The sequence below is a fragment of the Condylostylus longicornis genome, unplaced genomic scaffold, assembly GCF_029603195.1.
Source record: "Condylostylus longicornis isolate FDR11 unplaced genomic scaffold, ASM2960319v2 ptg000069l, whole genome shotgun sequence".
In the NCBI taxonomy this organism is placed as follows: Eukaryota; Metazoa; Arthropoda; class Insecta; order Diptera; family Dolichopodidae; genus Condylostylus; species Condylostylus longicornis.
In genome coordinates, this window is record NW_026578037.1 from 631109 (window position 1) to 657106 (window position 25998).

Consider the following 25998-nt stretch of genomic DNA (forward strand, 5'->3'; position numbering starts at 1 on the left):
TTTAATTTAAATAAAATTGACAAAATTGACAAATTGACATTAACAAAACCCAATACTTGAATATAATTGCAACAAAACCACACGTTTGCTTTCTTAAGTTACGTTTTTTGTTCAAAATGTCTTGTTTATCTTTAATATTTCTTTGCAGAAAGGCTTAAGCTAATTTTTTTAACGAGTATAAATAATATAATTTGAAATATGAGCGCTGAATTACCCACAAAACGTTTTTTCCATGTTACTCAAAACTTATTAATCTGCAAATGTATGGGTTTTGATTCTACTATCTTCATATGTTTAAATGTTTTTTTTCTTCTTCGGGTTGCACTTATTGTATATTTTCAAATTAGAATTTCAGTAGTTTAATTTTTGTAAATTATTATTATCTTTGCTATTATCACGTATCCTTTTACATGTTATTGTATGTACATATTTAATTTATTTTTCTTTACTTGCTGTTGCATCAAGAATAAAGTGAATTTAACTATTTTTTCATTTTAAACTACATATATATTACTTTAGATTTTAGTAATATGATATTTATATATTATAAAAATCTACTTTATCTTTAACCTTTATTTAAAAATATCCCAAATTCATCTAAAATTTAATGCTATTTAGATAGAAAAATATAAGATCATTTTTACATCTAATATTACCTGAGAAGAAGCCGGTGCCTCTTTCATTTCGCGTGTATCCAATACATCGATTTCATTACAAGCTTTTAAAGAATTTTTTGATTCTTGATTTAATGCATTTGTTACTTGCAATGGTGATGAGGAATTTTTATGTGGTGCAATATTAATTTTAGGCTTTTTTTCGTCATATTCTCGCATTGAGAATTGTTTTTTCTCATTCCCAATAGCAAGCTCAGTTCGATTTGGTGTAGTATCTACATTTTCTATTGAAACTGCATCACTTAGTAATGTACCTCTATGTGGATTCCCGTTTGTCAACATTTCGTCCTCGTTGAAAATATTATCATATTTTATAGAATTTGCGCTGTACAAATTTCGTGCGGTGATTTTGAAGAAAAGTCATTTTTATGTACATATATATTATATACAATTTCTTTCAAAAAATTTATTATTAAATAAACACATAAAATAAATATGGGGAAAACTATGTATATGTATGAAAAAACTATACATATGTATATATATAAACATAACACATGCATGAAAAAATAACAAATGCTTCATTGACTTTAACAATTCATTTTTTTGATAATAAAAGCATACATATGTATGTGCATTTATTTCGGTCGCATTTTGTCTAGATGCATATGAATAGTAGAGATAAATATATAAGAAAAACTAAGGGAAATTTTTTCATACAACTGCAGAGCAGGTGGATGTCGTAATGAATGGTAACGCGTTTTATTAAAAAATGCTTCCCCTCAAACTGGACTCGAATCAGTGACCTCTGCCGACCGAGCTAAATAGTATGAAGAAATTGCTGACCTGTTCTTAACATTGCTTTATATTGTAATCCACATGCTTTCAAGGTATTGTTTGCATGTGATGCTAAATGCAATCTTTTATTTGAAATACACAATCACAAGAACATATTAATAGGTATTGCACCTATTACACTAACGATGTTACTATAATTACTGATAAAACGTTTAGTTGTTCATAATTTAACTAATAGACACTTCTTCATACAACTGCAGAATGTGGGGCGTAATCAAAGCAACGAGCTAAGGCAGAAATATACATATTAAAAAAATTTTAATAAAAAATTGTCTTATTGCTAGTGATAGCTCACTGGTTCGAGTCCAATTCGAGGAGAAAAATTTTTTAATATATATAACTGCAGCAAAGTGTCCTAATTGTTTGGAGGCCTACTCAAACTATAGGGGATGCCTTGTAGCTAAGGAACTGCAAAAATGTAGGAATAACAACAACAAAAATAATTTCTAGAAAAATTCTGACGACCACCGAGCCAATTCATTTCGAGAATAGTTATCAAAAGATGTAACATACAAAGATGTTCTCCAAACGAAAACCGATGACAGTAACACGAGCAATAAAGTAAGGGCTACTGACGTGAATGTTTTGTATAAAGTACAAAATATGGTGCAAAACATGCTAGATATGATGGACAAAATCTCTTAGAGGTTGAGCATTTTGGAGAGCGAGAGATGAAAATTGAATACTATAAAACCTGATAAATGATGGCACGAGGTAATTTTAAAATAACAACATGGAATAACAATGGTATTGCAAATAAAAAGGACATGCTTGAAGTCTTTTTACGTACACAGAATATTGACCAGTGCCTCGTAACTGAAACACATATGACTTTAAGAAGCGGGATTGAATTTTGGGGTTATAAAATTTACAACTCTAACCACCCTGGAAATATAACGAAAGGCGGAACGGCGATAATCATAAAAGAAAATATAGTACATTGTGATCTGCATCAGATTCAAGCCGGAGCAATACAAATGATGTCGGTTTAGACCACTTCAACTAAGCGAAAATTTAGAGAGGCTGCATTATATTGTCACCCCAGATTTAGAACAACGGCAGAAATGTTTTGAAACGTTCTGGCCGACCTAGGCTATAGATTTATATTGGGGGGTAACTTTAACGCCAAGCACACTGATTGGGGTTCAAGGCATATTTCAACCAGAGTAAGAGGACTTAGGACAGCAATTGGCGGCACGGGGTGCCTTTTTCATTCTATTGCGAAGCCAACGTATTGGCCAACCAAAATAAATCAGTGTCCAAATTTAATAGATTTCATCAGAACAAAACGGATTGCGAAAAATATCATTGAGGTACATGATAACTATAATTTTAACTTTGATCATTTGGTGGTTATTCTTAAACTTAACGAAAATATTGTAATGAAAAGAGCGAAACCTGCGCTGACAAATGGAACTACAGATTGGTTAAGATTTCGTTTAGAGATTGAACGACAAATAGATCTAAGGAAAAGAATAAGAACGATCCAGCAGATAGTTGAGGAGGCCGAATATTTTACTAAAATCATTCAAAATGTGGCTTAGAGTAGTTCGAAAATTAACGCTATTAGAAGGGATGGCATTAACTACCATCCAAATATAATAGCAAAAGTAAGACAAAGCAGGCTGGCGAGAAAGAGGTGGACAAATGCGTGATCCTACTGATAAAGCTAGATATAATCGTGAATCTCAGCAACTAAGACATTACGTTTTATTAGAAAATACTAGGAGGATTCTGTTGTCATTTATGTTGAAAATTTGATGGCGTCCGAATATTGCGAAATTTCGTTCGAAGTCATCGAGTTGGAGAAAGCTAAAAAAATTAAAAAAGGGAAAAATTAGATTTTTCCTAAAGTTCGGATGCTTGGTATTCTGGAAGTATATATAAAACAACATCAAATAACATATTAATCAACAAGACGGGAAAACACCGTCACAGTTCCGGAGAAACCGAACAAAACAAAAAACATAAACTTGGAATGGAGATGGAGACTAACATTCGTTACTACCTTGCAAATGAGAAAAAGCAGAATGGCGTTAAATGTAGTCGGAGGAAACTCTGAACAATTGCGAAGCGACCGCCGCGGGAAGCAAAACTTCCGCGATGCATCGCGGGGCTGAGACGAGGAAACCTCCCCAGCTGCCGTCTCTGAGACAACCTTGGGGCTTAGATGATCGATAGAGGCCGGGACTCAGCGGAGCTGGTGTCAGATGGTATTTGCGTTTTGGAAAATGGAAGAAAGGCCACGAAAACGGCTAAAGAAAGAACGAGGCCCATTCGAGACACACCTCCATCGTCTTAGGGAGGTAAACACAGACGAAAGTCTTTGGAGCGGACCAGAATTGGCTTCCTTGCTTCAAGTAAGGGAGATGACATCCTCAAGCTGTGCATAATCTACTTTTTTCCTCCCCAAAAGCAGAAGCCCAGAATGAGAAAAAACGCTGAAGATGTTCCAAGGCCAGAACACAGGAATTCATTCACACCCGGGTTTGAAAGTTGATTGGGCAGCGGGAGGACAGGAAGGGGAAGGTTCTCCGAAGAGGTATCGATGACCTTAACGTAGATACCATTAAGGAGGGCTATCATATTCTGCGGTACCAGTTCGGATAAATCCCTGTATACGGGATCGGAGCACGACAGCGGAAAAGCGAAGGCTTTTGAATAGATTTGAATCGAAATTATATAGTAAATTAAGACGACATTGTAGTACATATAATGTAATTTAATAAAATACAACATTAAGTATAAAATAAAATATTAACAGTTAATAATAAAAATAGTTTTTCTCACATAAGTGATCATATAAGTTTGCTGATTGGAAACCCTCGAAAGTAAGAATGAGAACATTTATTACGGCATGACTCAAGGAAGTTCACTTAAACCCACTTTACTTGCCAATTTTCTATGTCAATGAAGCAAGACATTAATCCATAAGCTTATCTTGATTTATACAGAATATTTATGTATGCTGATGATTTGGCAATTCAATGTGCAGTCTAGAATAGTTGTCTGAGAATTAAAAAAATAAATAGAACTTAAATAAAAAATAGATTAACTATTAACACTGCTTAATAAAAAATAATAAAAGGACAAGATCACATAAACCTTGGCCTTAAATTAATAACAATAACCGCCCAATGTTGTATGTTAGCTTTGTTTGTTTGTCACACTTTTGATGACATTTTAGAATCGCTCTAACATGAAAATGACTTAACGTAGAAAGCTGGGGTTTTTTTTAACACAGCTCTTCGTCGGGAAGGTTTGGTTGACTTTTTTTGAGCGATTTTTTTGAGTGCTTTTTTTAAAGGATTTTTTGAAGTGACTTTTTGAGTAACATTTTCAAATAATTTTTTTATGACTGGCTTTTTTGAGTGATTTTCTTGATTTGTTCGTAATGTTCTCATGGTAGAAGCTGGGGTTTTATCTTTTTCAGCTGTGCTAGGGATTTTTTAAGCGATTTTTTTAAGTTATTTTTGCAACTGGTTTTTTTAAGTGATTTTCTTGAGGTTGATTTTTTTGTAATTGTTCTAATAAAAATTTTGATTTTTTTAATACTTCTGCCAAAAGAAAAAAAAAATAAATAAAAAAAAAAGCGGAAAAAATAGAGTTGACCGTGTCAACTCTGTGAATTTGTAATGCTATGTGCGAATAAATATGATATAGACTAGGGGACAGACAATGACTTTAAGTTGCCATATTATCAAATTAATTTAACTGATATTTCAGTACTTATTTTCAATATTTTCTAAGAAATTGCCAAACTACTATTGAGGTTGTATTGCAGCTACCAGAAAGAGCAAAGCAATTTCAATGATTTTTATCAAACACATTGGCGCTAATAATATATATTCGCTTGTGGAAAATTTCAGTACCACAGCTTTCATAGTTTCTAGGATATGGTAAAATAACTTTTTAAGTTGTATGGCAGCTATCCGAACCAGTAATCCGATCATGTCCAATTTAAATGGGGTTCTGGTACTTACTACAATAAATCATTTGTGAAAATTTAGTGAACTTAGCTCAATTAGTTTTTGAGTTATCGTTGGGACGGACGGACGGACAGACAAAGCTAAATCGAATCAGAATTCGATGCTGTTCAAAAAACATACACTTGAGTCTATATCTGAGACCGTTATTCTCTTAGCATTATAAACGGTAAGGCAAATTTAGTCGAACATACGTTCGTATAAATATAACATTATAATATTACGTTCGCATATGCATATATAACAATAAAGTTTCATAATACAACCCAGTGAAATATTATTTTTGTTTTCTTTGGTCGCTGACCACCAAATTTTTTTTGTAAGCTTAAATGGCTTTTGAAAAAAGTAATCAAGGCAACTTAGATTAATAATATTAAAATAGAAAAAGTTAATAGCTACAACTAGGTAAGGGCCTTAATTGGAATTATTGCAATTCCAAAATTCTAACATATAGGGAATGCATTTATAAAATACCATCTGCAGCTCAGTCACCAAAAATAGAAGATCATTTAAAAAAGAACTAAAAAAACTTCTTAGAAAATAGTGTACATAACATCAATATTTAGCTTGTAAGTAACTTAAGATATTATATGTTACAGCACAAATTTTTTTAAAAAATGTAATTTATAATTCACTTACTTTTGAATATTTAAAAGAAAACTAATTTTTAATTTACCTTTAGCTTTAAATTTTATAAATTAATTTTTCATATTAACTTATAATTAAGTGTTACAGCAATTTATAAACACTTTTCGAGCTAACCCTCCGTTTAAGATTATATATTATAATAAATAGCAGTACAACAATATATTTTAAAAAAATAGTAGTTATAACACATTAATATAACACATCTAATCTAAAATTTTGTCTGCTACGTAGGTGAACTAAATCTACTTATATATCTAAATGAAGTGTAATTATATATTATATATAGCAACTTCTGAGGTGTGAAAAAGTACGGGTTCTTCTTGAGGGATTAGAGATTTAGAACAAAAGGCATTATATAGAGTTTTGCGAGTAGCTCCCACAAAAATTTGACATTGGGACTTTTAAGCCCCGAAATAGCCCTATTTTAAAATTTTCTATGAAAATTTTTGTATAACAAAAGCAGACCTTTCTTTTATACTTTATATTATTAAAAACAGAAATCAAAAAATAAATAATATTCGAAAATATAATGATCTTAATATTTTCAGGAAGAAGATCGAAATAGGCTTAGATAAATTCACCTTTTTTCAAACACATCAAATGCATCTGGATTAATGTTTTTAATACTAACAAGTCCCAATGCTAAAAGAGAAACTTAGACCTTAGAGCAAGACCTTATTTTATATGAGTCTTTTTAAATTGAAATTTCCATTTTTTGAGAAGAAATAACAAAATAAATTAATACATATTATAAAGCAGGAAAAGTTCCGAAACTATATTTAAATAAAGTTGGGTCGAACCAATGGTTTGTATTGTAGCACTTTTCCCTTCAATAAGTCAAAATACTGGTTTGCAAAACAATCGGTGTGTACGTACTACACTATTAAAATTATTTTCATTCATATACGAAACTATTTTTAGTATTGCATATATTTAGGATGAGTTTTTGAAATAAACCAATTATTAATTTAAAGAGGGGTTAACATAATGCTCAATTTTAAGGGATAATTGCGTGAGTTAAAAAAAATAATTATATGTTTTAATGTCATGGAATTTACGGTTATCTTTTTGCGTTTGCAGCAATTTGAAAAACCTTGCGGTTTCGGAAATATAAGGCGTAAAAAATTTTACAAACCTCAAGAGGCGATAACTTGAGAGGGAGTAGAGATGGAAAAAAATTTTCTTTAAACGAAATGAACTATTTGCGAGTGGGTAACAGCTTCTAAAATTTTAGGCTTACACATTCTGGGGTTTAAAAGAAAACCAACATCAAAAATTTCAAAAGACGGTAAATTTGATTTTAGGAAACGGTAAATTTTAACGGCCATTTCATTTTTTTAAGTTCAAGTATAGTATACCGTGATATAAGAAGCATCCCGCTGCTTTTTTGCGTTTGTAAAATTTGAAAAATGCATATGGTTCAACTAGAGTACACAGTTGAAAAATTGCATTTTTAGGGCTTTGGGGAGGTATAACTTTTAGAGGGGAGGAGATAGATAAAACTTATGTTCTGCAAAAATTAGTTTCTAGTAAAGATTTATGTATATGTAAAATGTCAGCTTTCTATCTTCAAGGATATAGAAGTTTTGTTAGCAGGCACACAGACAGACGGACGGACGGAAGGACGGACAGAGTGAGTCTTTTGTCAGTGAAAAGTCTGGAACCGTGTTTGTTGCATAAACGCAGCATTCTGCTGACAGCTTCATGTTTCCCATAATTGGTTCTATGAAAATGAACCAAGTTTTCTTAGTTAGGGGAACGAGATCTAAAGTTAGAGTTAGTCACAATTTTATTTAAAATGTCGGGAGAGATTAAGTCAGTTTTCACAACCTGAAAAATTAATATTTTCACATTCGCAACATCACGTCTTTTGCCCAGTATGGGCAAGTCAATTAATTTGAGTCTGTGTTCATAAGGTGGATGAATGATGAGGTTTTCCCAAGGAAGAAGGCGCAGTATGTTAATATGTATATCATAATAGGGTGACCATACTTGCAAACCATATTTGAGATGAGGATGGACCAGGCACGTGTAGAGCTATTTAAAGATATAAGGATCATTAATTTCCTATGATCAGCGTTTAATGGAACCCAACATCGAGTTTGATCTGCATATGATGTGATTGCAGTGGTTTAGGAACGATAACTTGTTATCGACCGGTCCATTATTGAATCAACTCGACTAAGAGGCTGGCAACTCAGAGTACAGCTTGTTAAAAAAGGCTGTCTTTGCCTAGAGTAGCCCATTTGTGCACATTTACTTACATTGAGTTTTGGGTTATTACTTGTACACCACCCTTAAAAGCGGTTAAAATCATCTTAAAGATACATCGCATCATTTGCAGAGCATATTTTTTTCAAAATTTTCATGTCATCAGCATATATTAATACCTGAATACCTAGAATTATTATTGAACAAATATCATTAATTGAAATTATGAACAGCAGTGGACGTAAGTGGCTACCCTTGGGGACACTAGACGATACTGGGGAGAATAAGGCGAAAGAGGACTCTGTAAGTGCTACCAGAGAGATATGATTTTATCCAGGCTAAGAAGTTATCAGAGAATGATATGAATATCAAGAATAATATGAATATGGCAGTTGTTCCAAGAGCTAGACTTTGTCATTTTTCTCATTTCTATATCTCAATTGCGCCAAAAGTATTCAATTTATTGACATTGGATCTCAGAAGAGTTTGAACTTTGCCAGTTTTTTCAAGGACTCTTAAAAAATGGTTATTTAATTTCGACCACAAAGGAACTGAGCTTTTATTGAACTAAATTTCTTTGATTCACAATCAAATGATTCCAAACATTCATATTTAAATAAGATTTGATTGAAATTTATTGTGTTAATAACATAAATAACTTTTAAAATGTATAAGTTATTTGAAATTATAAATTGTATTTTTATATTTTAACAAGTAAATTAGAAATTTTTGTAATTAGCACTTTTCCAAAAAATTTTTTGAAAAAAGTGCTTATTAGTTTCACTCTGTCCGTTCGTCCGTCCGTCCGTCCGACGGTCCGTGGACACTTTTTTTGTTTACAAAACTTCTACACCCTTTAAGATAGAACGTTGAAATTTCATATGTACATAGATCTTCACTAGAAACTTATTTCCGTAGAACAAAATTTTTACCTATCTCCCCCCCTCTAGAAGTTATACCCCCCCAAAACCCTAAAAATGGCCTTTTTTAAATATTTGTTGCAATGAAACCATAAGCATTTTTGAAATTTTGCAAACGCAGAAAGACAGTGGCTTGCTTCCCCTAGCGCGATATACTATAGTTAAACTTTAGAAAAACAAAATGGCCGTTCAAATTTACCGTTATCTAAAGTCCTTTTTTTCCAAATTTTTGATGTCATTTTTCTTCTAGACCCCAGCCTGGAACAGCTGCTTTTAGACATTAACAAATAGTTCATTTCGTTAGAAGAAAATTTTTTTCCATCTCCACCCCCTCTCAAGTTATCACCTCTTGAAATTTGTAAAATTTGAATTTTTGACACCTTATATTTCCGAAACCGCAAGCTTTTCCAAATTTTTATAAACGCAAAAAGCTAACGGTAAATTCCATGAAATTAAAAAATATAATTATTTTTCTTAACTCACACAATTAACCCTTAAAATCGAGCATTATGTTAACCCCTTTTTATATTAATTTTTGCTTTATTTCAAACACTGCATATATGCGTCATCCTAAATATATGCAATCCTGGAAATAGTTTTGGATATGAATGAAAATAATTTTAATAGTTTGATAGATATACGTAGACTGTATTTAAAAGCAGAATTTTCACTTGTTGAAGGGAAAAGTGCTACAATACAAACCATTGGTTTGACCCAACTTTATTTTTTATATATCACTTATCTTTCTAAATTTCGTTTTTTTTGGGATTTTTAAATTTTTCCTTTACTTTAGTAGGTTTCTTGTTATCCCCACTACAAATAAAATGATGAATTAATTAAATTTAAATTTGTATATATGGGACTTCGTCAGTTCATTTCATTTTATTACTAAGTTATCTATATATTTGTTAATCATTTAGTCTTAAAATTTTATATAAAAAATAAGGAAAACAAATAAATAAAAAAAAAGATCTAAGAGTTTTAATTTTAAAATAATTACGTCATGTGGCAGAATGTCAAAGGCTTTGTTAAAGTCTGTGAAAATTACATCCGTCTCATACCCACTTTCCATGTTATTTAAGAAAATTGTCGTACCTTCCACCGTTAGTCACCGCGTATTTCTTTTCAGCCGCAAAAGAGTTGGGGAATGTTACGAAAAGCTTTGGAAAATTAACATAGTCCCTGTCGCCTTTAGCGGAGAGATATTTGCACCCTAGCTTATTCTTTTTGTTGCGAAGTCCCCGCAACTCTTGTGAAAAGCGTGGAGTGCCAGAGCCAGTATCTTTAGATTTTAACACTAGAATAAACAATTCAAATACAGCAAAAATGACTACATAAAGTTTACCGTTATTGACTCAATATAAGTAAAGTTAAATACTGGAGAAAAGTCGCAAGAAGAAAAGATATCATTTAGCATTGCGAAATTCGACCTTTCAAAATCAAAACGATAGAAAAGGGGCTGGTCAATAGATGGTTGATCATCAATACAATATGAGAAAGATATCGGAGGATGATAGATGGTTATAGGTAAGCAATTATACCAATTGGAAGTAAATACTAGATTCAGTTTCTCTGAGTGATGGTTTGCTATTGAGGATATTTGTTTCAAATTATTTAGATGAAAAGTATCTATAAAAAAACTCCAACTCGCTAGAACAGTCAATTGGAATCAAAAATAGTTCTTCATCATGAGTCATCCACCTCATAAAACAAAAACCTCATTCTCCGGGTTAAGAAAGTTGCATACATAATTCATTTGCCGAAGAAAATTTTGCATAAAATTCATTACTTGAGTTATGCGGTAAACCTAATTTTGAGGAGCAAATTGACTAATAGCCATTGACTAAGAAAAGCGTTTTGGAATTCAGCTCAATTTTCACTGCAATGATTGCAAGATCATCGGAGTCTTGAATGTCAATAATACTAGCTGATAATGAATTTAAAACGGCGATTAATGCAGCATCTCCCTTTAGTGTGTTTCCCCGTAAGAGAAGTCCATGTCGGTCCTTTCTAAAAACAGAAAATGAAGAGTTGAATATATCAAGATTATTAATGGAGGGAGACAACCAAGTTTTCGTTAGAGCAAAATATCACAGTAAAGAAGAGAAAAGTTGAACAGAACGGTGTTAGAAAGTTTTTTCACAGTTCCTGTCATACTATTTCCAAAACCAATTAATTGAACCAAGTTGTTGTTATTACGAAAGCTATTTGAATCATCTAGGCGATTGGGCTGAGGTCGTCGCAAAAAAAAATCTTGTTGTTTGCTTCCCTTATCTTCTGTAGATAATCATTATATTGTAAATTTTTTTATGTAATAAAAAAAGAATGAAGAAAATGTCAAATAATTAGAATTCATAACTAATTTTTGTGTTTAATAGTTACAAATGCTCGAAATGTGCTATTGCAATTTGGGTTTCGATAACTGTATGGCTTTTTCAGAGTGTCAATAGTTATACTAGTTACGCTAGTATGGAAGTATACATAGACTGCATTTAAAAACATTATTTTCACTTGTTGAAGGAAAAAGTTCTACAATACAAACCATTGAATTGACCAAACTTTATTTTCTCGTAGGGTAAATTAACTTAAGAAAGTAACTTTAGTGTTAAGTTGAAAATATAATTAATGAAAGAAAAATGTTTAAACATTGATAAGAATATATATGAAGAGGGAATTAGAAAATAATATCTAAAATACAACTAAACATTATTTTACCGATACAAATTTTATATTTACTCCAAAGTTTTACCTAATTGAAAAAATATGTAAAGTATTTTGGAAAAGACAGCCATGTATTTTTAGAACCGGATTTGAATACTTTTTTTATTTTTTGAAATAAATAGTAAGCAAATGAGCAAATGACTCAAAAATTCCTATGAATGGGAGGACCTGTCGGCTGAGTGTTATTTTGATCCATACGCCCTTACTTTTGAATCGAGAAAATCGCGTTGAGTTTAACAACACTTTATTTCAAAACTGAACGATGGGATTTCTTAAATTTTTGTTACTAGTTTTATTATAGTTTTAAGAGTTTGATTTTAAAGTTTTGTGCGATTTCGACAAAGGAATCGAGAATTATAGCAAATTAATTAAAGAAGTTCCAGTGCGATTTTTACCCACATCCTCTTTTTCGATCAAAAATGTTCGCTTTGTATGACGTGGATCAAAAATTCATGGATATACATCAAAATAGCACAAACTTAAACAAAAAAGTTTGTTGTCTATGTCCTATTATTTTTCATATACTTGTATATGAAAATACATCGACGGTGGCGTATGAATCAAAATAGAACTCACCCGACGGTACTTATGTGAATTTTTATTCGTTTGCGTTTAGTATTAAGATAAGCCATAAATTTTTGCGAATTATTCTTAAATTGTTATGCATAACAATATCTTTTTTGCAAATTTTCCTTAATCTTTTGTAACAATATTTATCTGTTACTTTTTTTGCATTTTTGGAAAGTTTAAGTGAAACTACATTAAAAAACTTAGCATATGTATATAAAAATTTGATTATTTTATTTATCACCACCTCGTATCTTATATTGCAAGCAAAAATGGCTTTTAATGTTACAACGTAATGGAATTTGGTGGTTGCACTTTTTAGCACTTTTCCAAAATATTTTTGAAAAAAAGTGCTTATTAGTTTCTTTCTGTCCGTCCGTCCGTCCGTCTGTCCGTGTGTCTGTTTACAAAACTTCTACACCCTTGAAGATAGAACGCTGAAATTTTTTACGTATATAGATCTTTACCAGAAACTTACTTCCGTAGAACAAAATTTTTACCTATCTTCCCCCCCTCTAGCAGTTATACCCCCTCAAAACCCTAAAAATGGCCTTTTTTAACTTTTTGTTGCAATGAAACCATAAGCATTTTTGAAATTTTGCAAATGCAAAAAGGCAGCGGCTTGCTTCCATTAGCGCGGTATACTATAGTTAAAATTTAGAAAAACAAAATGGCCGTTCAAATTTACCGTTATATAAAGTCTTTTTTTTTAAATTTTTGATTTCGTTTTTGTTCTAGACCCCAGCCTGTAGAAGCTTGAAATTTTAGGGGCTTTTAGACATTAATAAATAGTTGATTTTGCTAGAAGAAAATTTTTTTCCATCTCCACCCCTTATCAAGTTATCGCCTCTTGAAATTTGTAAAATTTGAATTTTTGACACCTTATATTTCCGAAACCGCAAGCTTTTTCAAATTTCTATAAACACAAAAAGCCAACGGTAAATTCCATGAAATTAAAAAATAATATAATTATTTTTCTTAACTCACACAATTAAACCTTAAAATTATGTTAACCCCACTTTGTATTAATTTTTGCTTTATTTCAAAGACTGAATAGGTCGTTCATTCTAAATATATGCAACCCTAGAAATAGTTTTGTATATGAATGAAAATAATTTTAATAGTGTGATAGGTATACATAGACTGTATTTAAAGGAATATTTTTACTAATATTGTTGAAGGGAAAAGTGCTACTATACAAACCATTGGTTTGACCCAACTTTATTTATTTTTGAACCAAATGGCAAATGAATAAAGGAAAATTTCCCACAATACATAATGTTTACATAATTTTGTTCGAGTTTCTGTATTATTTCAATGGTGGTTTTTAGAAATATTAAATTATTAAAAACTTGCAAGTTTTTAAAACTAAATCTAAAGCAGAATATGGAAGAAAGTGAATTGGATTCGGTTTATTAAGATCTATTTAGATATAAAAGCGATGGAATATTGATAATGGAAAACACAGTAGAAATTTAGATTTGGACAATTTTTATTGCGAAAATCAAGTTAGAAGTGTAAAATCATTCAAATATTGATCAATTTTAATGTAGGAGTTATAGAGGTGAACAAGAGAATTAATACACCATCTGATAATAAACAAATAAATTAAAATTCACCAGATTTTTTTCAAAGGAATACTATTGATAAGTTATAAAGATATACATAACTTATGAAAGTGTAACTGATGAAAAAAAAACTTGCATGCAGACTATAAAATAACAATGGCAACTTGATATTAACAATTAAAGCAGCAAAAAAATTTCGACAAATATGATAATTTTTCTAAAAATAAAAAACTTAAAGAAAAATGTTTTACGCTAAAACGACGGCACCAATAAAAAACTTCGGAGACAAGGAGAAAAATACAAAGAATGGAGTTTGAAATAACATGATAAAATACGTAGTAGTGAAATTATTGGACCAATAAATGTGCTGCGTAAGAAAAATTTAAATGTAACGAGATAACAGAACAGCAAAGAAAAACAATTCATTTTGAAATTTAGTTGCATATGTTATGGTACCTGAAAGAAGTATACAATTCAAACTTAATGAAACAATTGAATGTTAATAGAAAATAAAAATAATCGACGAAATAGTTCAGTATGAATTGACAATGTCTATATACTTCCAGATTGTAAAAAGTATTATGTTTAGGATTGTTTCTGTCAACTCTTTCATTGGATTCAATGCGTTCGACCATCCGACCTTCGAAATCCATGATGTTTTTTGGTTAACGAATTATTTATATTTTTAGTTTTAAATGTAAGTATATGATATCCATGCGAAGTTTTTATAATAAAATGCTGTATTCATTTGATTAAAGGATAGCAATTTCTTTTAATATAAATTTATTATTATTATCTGGGAAGTCCATCATATCAATGATAACGAATGCCATTCTGAATTTTATTCTTTACTTTAAACTGTAATGTATAGGTATTTAAATTATTTTATTAACTTTTCCAGTTAAAGATGTAAATTCGATTAATCGATTATGCAATATAAGACAACAGGCTGTGTTTGCCGGCATTGTATCTGCAGTTTTCAATTCAATTTTAAAATTAATCGGCCCCATCTTCAAGTTTTCATTTTGAAAGCGTGTATCTATTACAAATATTGCCGCTTGCTCTTTAAATTGGCTGCACGATAATAAAGGTTCTATTATATTGCAATTGTAATAACTGGATCGGAAATCGGTATAGGCATCATAAGCAGACTATAATGATTTTTTTCAAATGATAAATTCCTCATACGGGCAACATTCTGAGTTGAAGTAAACTTTTTATCTGTTATTTTACAATGATAGAATTTTGAGCAATCCTTTTCAAGTTGATTCAACTTATTTAATTGAAGAGCGAAAATAATAAAACGTGACTTTTCTAGCTGGGCTGTTGTTTTTACATTCCAAATATGACGATTGGTATCTTGTGGAAAAATAGGATATTCATATAATTTCCAATTTCTAAATTCTAAAATCATTTTAGCATTATTTGTAATATGGGTGTATAAATTCAACTTATATGCATCTGCCAAATTTATATGCTGTACTTTCCATTGAACTTTAGATAGTTGAATTCTTGGTGCTGCAGAAACTTCAGCAGGTTCAATGCAAGTTAAAGAATTATTATCAGTACGTGAGCGTATTAAGATCAATTCGTGCTTTATTAGGTATAATATTTTTATTATCTTCAGCAAATCCCAAAAGTTTCCGTAATGGAATGTAATAATTGAATAAAAAAGTTTCTGGTTTAATTGATTTCTCAGGTGACCAACCGGCATGAATAAGAGTTTGACTTTCATTTCTATTAATTGCAATGTAATTTTTGAATTCATTTTAAATGCTTGTATGCCTACTTTTCGATTATTATCAATTTTTTACCGTTTTATTCATATCGTATTTGCATCAAATAAAAATGCTATTTCATTGTTGGTAAATTTTGTCCTTGAAGTTTCAATTCTGTCAGCTTTTCAGAGTACCTTAAGATAAAGTATACTAGTGGATGCTAAGATATTCAAATTTTGATTCTATATTTGTATTCTTATAACATCGCTTTTGTTAAATGGTTTCAAAAAGGGTGAATATGTATGTCACTGAGCACTTGTTATGCTTTCATCGATTACAGGACTTGAAAATAGATTATCCATTTTAATTCTTCTTCAATTTGAATCCGATTGATTTTAAATATTATTGATTGTCTGCTTTTAGTGCTTGTTTAAAATCTGTTGATTTTATTAATGTTTGTCTGCTATTCCTCAACGCTGATGTGCTATTGAAAAATGACTGATTACCGATGCTATTATATAGTATCACTTTGATTATGATTCAGGTGTAATCGCACTGTTATAGTGTCACCTTGAAAATTAATTAGATTGTTATTCTGATCAACTAGTTTTACAGTGATTGAACTGATGCGATTGATGGCTACATGTAAATAAGATTTTTAGGAACTTCAATGATTTTATAGCCAGGAGCCACAGCGATAGAAAATTCATGAAAAATGTGCGCTTCCTGATTATTATGTTCCTTAAATAATATTACATTAAACACGTATAATATTTATGTCAACTGGTGCATCTGACGAATGCCTTATATTTGCTTTTGGCTTTCTTTTACCAAATCCTAGCAATCCGCCAATTATTTCTTCTCGTATGAAATCAATATCTTCACCCGAATAAATTTCACAACTGCGTAAATAGGCAAATTGGATTGTTTAATTATGTTTTACAGTTTATGTGCTATGCAAAGTTGATTCATACGCCAACGATTTTGGATATCAATCAAAATGCATCCCAAATCAAACTTTAAGTGGAGGTGGATCAAAATTACATCGGTGTATCTACGATAGCGAAAATCTGATTACATACTCATAAAAGATCATCGTCGAGAACCTATGAAAGTGGTCTTAAGTCAGAAATTTCGACGGTGGCGTATGAACCAAAATAGAACTCACCCGACGGTACTTATGTGAATTTTTATTCGTTTGCGTTTAGTATTAAGATAAGCCATAAAATTTTTGCGAATTATTCTTAAATTATTATGCATAACAATATCTTTTTTGCAAATTTTCCTTAACCTTTGGTAACAATATTTATATGTTATTTTTTTTGCATTTTTGGAAAGTTTAAGTGAAACTACATTAAAAAACTTAGCATATATAAAAATTTGATTATTTTATTTATCATTAAATCGATATTAGTGCCACCTCGTATCTCATATTGCAAGCAAAAATGACTTGTAATCTTACAACGTAATGTAATTAGGTGGTTGCACTTTTAAGCACTTTTCCAAAATATTATGGAAAATCCGTCCGTAAATTCCCGAAGCTATCAAAATATTTGATATCATTTAAATTTTTATAATTCGCCACCCAATGACTACCATCTCCGATTGAGTTATCCAAATTTATGATTCCGCATTCACGTTTCCATGGTTTGGTTTTAAAAAGATTATCTCTCATAAAAACTCCACGAAAATGATGTAAATTTTTTTTTCAAAATCGTTTATATCTACATCTGTTAATGCTCTTTTGGGTAGCAATCTTGTAGGTTTTTTGGTGTTAAGTATAATCAAGCCCTTTTTTATATGATTTTAAATGTATTCCTTTTCCACTCAAAGTGATAGCCTCCATAGTCTTATTATGACGTATACTTTCATCTAATAATTTTCTACCACTTTTTGCATTATTGATAGGTTAAGTTATTCCAACAACACCGCCTATAAAAGCTCCAGCAGCTGAAAGACCGGAAAATATTGGTATTAATGGTAAAATACCTACAGTTTTGGGAAAAGAAATAACTCGTGGAAGCTTTATAGATTTTTGATTCCTGCTTAGGTTTCTTGCAGCCTTTAAAGCAATTTTTAATAAATCCTTTTGTGTTTTAGGTTTATAAACCTTAACAACTATTTTAGCTTCTTGAATAATTTTGCTTAAAGTGTTCTTTTTTTTAATTTTTTATGAACAACCCATCTCAAGTTTTACTTTAGCTTTCATTGCGTAAGTGACTAATAATCCACTAGCTCGTTCACCAAAATTTGTATCTTTTGCTTTAAATCTTGACCAAGCTTTTTCAGCTAAAATTTTATCAGCAAAATGTCGATCTTTTGTAGTATTACTTTGTGAATATGCAATATCGTGCTCTTTACATGCTTCATCTAATTGATTAACACTTTTGTCACCACGATTTAATCGCTTTTTAAGTTTTCTACCTTGTCCACAATCCACGTAGAAGTACTTCAAACGGTAATCCGTTTTAATTGTCTTTTTACAACTGATCTTTGAGTGCAGTTCAAGCCCGAATGGATTAAGTTAAATAAATCATATAGAGTTATATGAATTTTCATTGGCAGTTAACATGAAGTTTGAAAAAACGTACGATAGAGTTAAGATAAAGAATTACGATAAAGAATCAAAATATAAGAAAAATTGGAAACATGGAGAAATGTTTCTAGTTAGTGTATGAGGATTAATTGTGGCGCCATCTAATTGTGGTAAAACTAATTTTATGTTAAATATGCTGTTTGATTCAAAAGGTCTCAAATTTCACAATCTTTATCTAAACTTAAAACTATTGCATCAGCTAAAGTATGAATACTTAAAGAAAGTTATAAAACCTTTAAAAGGGGTGAGTTATAATGAATTTTCAAATAATTCAGATGTAATTGATCCATCAGAGTCATTAAAAAATTCAATATTCGTATTTGATGATGTTGCGTGTCATAGTCAGGATAATACAAGAAATTACTTCTGCCTGGGGCGACATCAAGATGTGGATAGTTTTTATTTATGTCAGTCCTATACCCGAATTCGTAAACATTTAATAAGAGATAATACAAATTTTATTATTGCTTTCAAACAAGATTATTTAAATTTAAGACATATTTATAATTATCATGTTAACACAGATATGTCTTTTGATAAGTTTAAAAATTTATGTTAAGTTGTTGGGAAGATACATACGAATTTTCACTTATCAATAAAGATAAACCTTTAAGTAATGGTCGCTATAGTAAGAATTTTAATCAAATGTTATAAATATAAGGTTATAAATATCATATATATAATTATTGAAGAACAAGCTTTTAAAGGAACTGAAGGTTTACATGAATTAGTTTTTTTTGTTACAACCAGATAACTATAATGAAAATGATTTTAAACAGAAATTTCTGGAAAAAAGGAATGTTCATCGGAGAAGTTATAATGCTTTACATCAAATTATAGGAAACAAGGGTTTCAAATATAAAAATATCATAAGTAAACTGTATAAACATGAATATAATAGAAGAAGTAAAAAAGTAGGCAAAGCTTTTACTAAACATACAACAAACATGATTTACTCAAAAAATCTAGTACCGTATGGGATGTTCCAAATAAGCTGGTAAATAGATTAAGGTTTTTACTTGCATCACAATTAGCTGATAATAATAATTATCACAATGAAATCAACTCCATAGTTGAAGAACCTTCTCTTAGTTCTAATATAATTGTGAAAGTCCAGTTCGAAGAGAAAAATGTTCTAATTAATTTTTCTGTCTTTAACTCGTTCCTTTGATTACGTCATCCATCTGTTCCGCAGTTGCTTCAAGAAATTTCTATTAAGTTAAGATAGAACTATATTTAAATCAGCACTTCCGTAAGCTGACTCATCTAATCTTATATTCTTGGTAGATGCAGAATAAATTGTAATTGTTAGAAAGATTTGTAGATTTGTACGACGGGGGCTACAGTGCACTGCGACCACATATAAGGATCTATTTTGCGCCCCCATCCGAGTGCGGGGCATGCCCCACAACACACGCTCGAGACCCACCCTCCTGAGTTGTGGTCATAATCTCACAGGAGTTCCTTGGCTTGCCGCAGATTCCTTCCTTAATTCCCAACGAATAGTATGTGGTCCGATTCCGCAGAAGGCTTCCGGCCCAAGAAGAAGTATGTTTGCCCCCTTCCTTGCAAGCGTATCAGCGGCCTCGTTTCCTTCCACACTCATATGGCCCAGCACCCAACATAGCGTGACCCGGTTGCATCTGCCCTACTTATTGAGCTTCTCAAGACAGTCCCACATTGCCGCGAAGAATACTGAAAACGAGTTCAGCGCTTTGATCGCAGCCCGGCTATCCTACATAATTATTATCTCCTGTTCGCGATACCCCTTTTCCAGGCTGAATCGCGCGCTAATTTCAATGGCGTGCAACTCAGCCCGAAACACGCTCGGAAAAGTTCCTATGCTTTTTTGATTTTTTCTATTGATCTGAAAATAAAGAGTATAATTGACATGTATCTTTTTTTGTCATTGTCAGAACTTTCAAGCTCTATGTAGTTTTCCCTACCATCAAGTTGTTTTTTGTGAATTCAGCTATCCTTGATTGTGATATCTTTATTTTAACGGAAACTTGGCTCTGTCATACGAATAATTCTCTTGAATTGTTTGGGAAAAATTACGCTGTATATAGAAAAGATAGATACGATTCACCAAATGATCCAGCAAATGGAGCAGTAATCGCGAAAGGCGGTGGAGTTCTGATTTCAGCCAAAAATAAGTTTAACGTCGATCAAGTTAACCTAGATCAATTTTCAATTTTGGAAATTGTTACTGTAAAAATTGAGCTAACTTACAAAAATATCTTCATAATGAATTGCTACATCTCTCCAAATTCTACTTTTAATGTTTATGAGAATCTATGCCTAGCTATTGATTATATTATTTCTCTCATGAATTCAGCTGATGAAGTATTATTATTTGGAGATTTTAATCTTCCGAATATTTTTTGGATCCCTGATGATGAGGAATGTGACTTAATTCCTAATCAAATAGTAAATGATTTCGAAGCATTTCTAATTGACAGCTGTAACGCTAACAGCCTTTGACAAATTTCTAACAAACTAAATTATCAGAATAAGCAATTGGATTTAGTTTTTACTTCTGACTGGTGTAATATAATCTCTCATGATTGTAGTTTACCTTTATTCAAAATTGATAACTATCACCCACCAATTTGTTGTTCTTACTTTTATGAAAATAAAACAGAAATTTTGTTGGAAGCAAATTACAAATTTAACTTTTTAGCACTTTTCCAAAATATTTTTGAAAAAAAGTGCTTGTTCCGTCTGTCCGTCCGTCTGTCCGTCCGTCCGTCCGTCCGTCCGTCCGACCGTCCGTCCGTCCGTCCATCTGTCTGTCCGTGTGTCTGTTTACAAAACTTCTACACCCTTGAAGATAGAAAGCTGAAATTTTGTACGTATCTAGATCTTTACTAGAAACTTATTTCCGTAGAACAAAATTTTTATCTATCTCCCCTACTCTAGAAGTTATACCCCCTCAAAACCCTAAAAATGGCCTTTTTTAACTTTTTGTTGCAATGAAACCATAAGCATTTTTGAAATTTTGTAAATGCAGAAAGGTAGCGGCTTGCTTCCACTAGTGCGGTATACTATAATTAAACTTTAGAAAAACAAAATGGCCGTTCAAATTTACCGTTATATAAAGTCTTTTTTTTCAAATTTTTGATTTCGTTTTTCTTCTAGACCCCAGCATGTAGAAGCTTGAAATTTTAGGAGCTTTTAGACATTAATAAATAGTTAATTTTGTTAGAAATTTTTTCCATCTCCACCGCCTCTCAAGTTATCACCTCTTAAAATTTCTAAAATTTGAATTGTTGACACCTTACATTTCCGAAACCGCAAGCTTTCTATAAACACAAAAAGCTAACGGTAAATTCCATGACATTAAAAAATATAGTTATTTTTCTTAACTCACACAATTAACTCTTAAAATCGAGCATTATGTTAACCCCACTTTGTATTAATTTTTGCTTTATTTCAAAGACTGAATAGATCGTTCATCCTAAATATATGCAATCCTATTGAGTGGAACTCACCATTGTACATTGCATTTGTAGATTTCGAAACAGCTTTCGATGCAGTAAAACGGGATAGTATATGGAGTGCTTTAAGGAAAAAAGGAATTCCAGAGAAAATTATAAACATAATCAAAGCGATGTACAATCAGAATGAAACAAGAATACTATACAATGGCGCACTAAGCGAGCCAGTCATTATAAACAGTGGAGTTAAGCAGGGTTGCCCACTTTCACCGATACTCTTCAACTCTGTCCTAGATAACATAATGCAAGAAGTGACAAGCACACCCAGAGGAATAAGATGGTCATTAACCGATCGCTTAGAAGATCTGGACTACGCTGACGACATTGCCCTGCTTTCCTATACTTACGAAGAGATGCAAGCGAAACTCGACCTCCTACACAGTAAAGCAAAAAATGCTGGACTCCAAATAAATACACGAAAAACAAAGTCCTTAAGATTAAACTGCCGCAACACGAACACGTTCATGATAAACAACACAACTATAGAGGACGTCACTAAGTTCAATTACCTTGGTAGTATAATAACTACAATGGGGGGAAGGGAGGACGACATCTTGAACAGGATCGGACTAGCTAGGGCAGCATTTGGCAGAATGTGGACTGCTTGGAGGTCGTCCAATCTGAGCAGAAAAAACAAGCTGAGATTGTTTGGCGCTTGTATAAAACCGATACTCTTGTATGGAAGCGAGACCTGGCACGCAAACCAAGCCAGTATAAACAGCATTCAGGTATTCGTCAACAAATGCCTCAGAAAAATATGTAGAATCTTCTGGCCGAATAGAATCTCCAACCTAGAGCTGTGGGACCTCACAGGTGAAGAACCTATAGCCACACAAATCAAGAAACGTAAATGGCGCTGGTTGGGGCACACACTAAGAAGGCCACCGGGTTCGATTTCACGTCAAGCGCTAGAGTGGAACCCCCAAGGGAAACGAAAAGTGGGTAGACCAAAAATGACGTGGCGGAGAACCATAAACAAAGAAATCGCCGACAGCGGCAAGTCTTGGTCACAGTTAAAAACATTGGCAAGTAACAGAGTACGATGGAGAGGCTATGTGGAAGCCCTATGCTCCTAAACTGGAGTGAACAAAGGAAAAAAAAAAAAAAATATATGCAATCCTAGAAATAGTTTTGTATATGAATGAAAATAATTTTAATAGTGTGATAGGTATACATAGACTGTATTTAAAGCAATATTTTTACTAATATTGTTGAAGGGAAAAGTGCTACTATACAAACTATTGGTTTGACAAAACTTTATTTAGAACTAACTTTATGGCCTTAAATAATTGTCTCCGTTCAATCGACTTCAGCTCTCTTTTGTCAAACTTATATCTTGGGCAAATGGTTAGTATTTTTTATCAAATTCTTAATCACGCTTTAAATAGATTTACGCCTACTATACGTGATCGGTGTGTAAATTCTTCCCCATCGTGTTTTGACAAAGACTTGAGAAAATTGAGGAATAAAAAAAATAGAGCATGTAATTTGTATTTAAAACATAAAAATGGATACAATTATGATAAATTTGCTTATCTCTTTAATATTTACAAGGTTAAACTTCAGTCAAAATATGACAATTACCTTACTAATAGGGAATATCAAATCAAAAATAATCCGAAATCTTTTTGGAATTTCGTTAATTCAAAAAGAAAATGCGATCAATATAGATCTTTTATGAATTATATGGGCGTCTCGTCTAATAATTCATTTGTTATAACAAACTTCTTTCGTGAATTTTTTTCCAGCTCTTATGGTAGTAATATTTTTGAAGTTGATTGAAATAATTTTAGTCGTTTACATAACTTTCCAATATTGCCAATTTCATCAATAGATTTTTCAATTTCTCGAGTAAAAAAATATTTGGAAATGCTTGAGGCAGATTGTTCTCCTGGGCCTGATAATGTGCCTAAAGTGATACTTAAAAATTGTTCTCTCTATTTAGCAGTTCCACTATCTATTTTATTTACTCATTCACTTTCTCGTGGTCAGTTTTGGAAGGAGTCCTTTATTAGACCTGTCCATGAAAAAGGATTTAAAAATGATGTGACTAATTATCGGCCAATTGCCCAGTTATCGTTCATTCCTAAGTTATTTGAACTAATGATATTTGATTTCATTTATGACCAATGTTCATGTCGATTAGTGCCAAATCAGCACGGTTCCGTTAAGAAACGGTGTACTACATGTAATTTAGTGAATGCGATTTGCTTTTATTTAAATGCCATGGGGTCCGGTTTTCAAACAGATGTCATCTACACAGATTTGTCAAAAGCATTTGACCTATTACCACAGAGTGTGATTTTATATAAGCTGAGCAAATTTGGTTTCCCCTCTAATTTGTTGGATTGGATTAAGTCCTATTTATTGGGTACAGTTTGTTGCTAATTCTGGGGTTGGTCAAGGTAGTCATTTAGGTCCTTTATTGTTTATTATAGCGATAAATGATGTTATTTCTATCATTAATCATAGTGAAATTATGATTTTTATGATATGTAAATCTTCATAATCATTTGCTGCCCTGAAGATCCCGTTAAATTGCAAGATGACATCTCCTTTTTTTCAGCTTGGTATTGTGGCTTCTCCTTAAAGTTAGTAAATGTGGGATAGTTAGTTATACACGTAAATCTGTTCCGATTTTGTCTAATTATTTTATGAGTGAGAAGTCAATAAACAGAGTCAATTCTTTTCGGGATTTGGGTTTTATCTTCGATGACAAATTGACTTTTAGGCCTCATTATAATACCATAATTAACAAAGCCAATTCAATGCTTGCTTTTGTAAAGAGATGGGGTAATGAATTCAATAATCCATACATATTAAAATCTTTGTATATGTCATTGGTTCGCTCTAATCTTGAATATTCATGTCAAGTTTGGTCATCCCACTACCTATTACATATAAAAAGAATTGAAGCGGTCCAGAAAAAATTCATCAGATTTGCTTTACGCGGTTTAAACTGGGAAGATCCCTTAAATTTACCACCTTACAACAATAGGGTTAAATTTTTAAACTTGAATTCTTTGGAATCTAGGAGAATTGTTGCGGACGTTTTGTTCATTCTTCAAATTAAGAACAGCCAAATTGTATCCCCAAAAATTAAATCTATCATAGATTCTAGTTTAAATACCAGTACCCGTTTTAGGTCAGAAAATGTATTTAACACGGCCTCTCATCGGACGAATTATGGTAAATACGAACCAATAAATAGAATGTTCATCTAAAAAAGGTCTTGTTTTCTAACTTGCCATAATTTTCGTTTAATTATAAATTTCTGGTAGGCTAGTTTTTAAAGTTGAAATATTATTGTATTATTGTAATTTAAATATGTAATATTTAAATATGTTGTATACATGCATATGTACTTATATATAAGTTTTAGTTTTAAGCTATTTTATATTATGTTTGAGTTAAATATTAAATAAATAAATAAATAAATAGTAATCTTAACTTTTTAATTAAATCACAAACTTAGCTTTATTATTTTCAGAATTATATAAATTTTCTATAGAAATCGAGAAATCTATAGAACTTTCAAATCTCTCTCTTAATAATGATCTATTATCTTCTTCATTTGTTTTATGCACTATTTTATTCATAGAGTCAAGTGTATTTGACCTTCGTTCTGTTGTCTTCTTGTTTTCATCAAGCAGTATATCTGTTATACTTTTTTCAATAATTTCCCAATTAGCTTCATCAGCAAACGGATAGTCAGATAAAAAATTTTTATGTTTTTTTTCGGTTTACATTCATTCTAATTTTACCAGATATGCTAATATCACAACCGTAAACCTCTAATTTCAAATGTTGCCATTTCAAATGAGTTATAGTTAAATTATTAGCTGAAAATGATTCCCCATTTCTAATTTTACAAAAACAAACTTGATCCCCATTTTCTGGAGCTAGATATACTCGTATATATAGAAAATCGTGAAACACCTTATAATGTGTTACTTGTATTGTTGCCCATCTTTGTGAACAAATACAATATTTGTCACCATGCTTAAGAGAATATTAATCCAAAACATTATGACCGCTATCATGCTAAAAAATCTAATGAAGCTGCAAGCACTACACAATCGTATTTATAT

At 31.5% G+C, this 25998-nt stretch overlaps 1 protein-coding gene across 1 annotated transcript in view; it reads right to left on the reverse strand.

The window, feature by feature from the left end:
* Positions 1 to 25998, reverse strand: part of LOC129612342 (uncharacterized) — a 134364-nt gene that overhangs the window by 47831 nt on the left and 60535 nt on the right. The window contains exon 6 of the mRNA XM_055525888.1: positions 657 to 999. Within this exon, the coding sequence (XP_055381863.1) occupies positions 657 to 999 (343 nt within the window). The remainder of the gene's footprint in view (positions 1 to 656; positions 1000 to 25998) is intronic.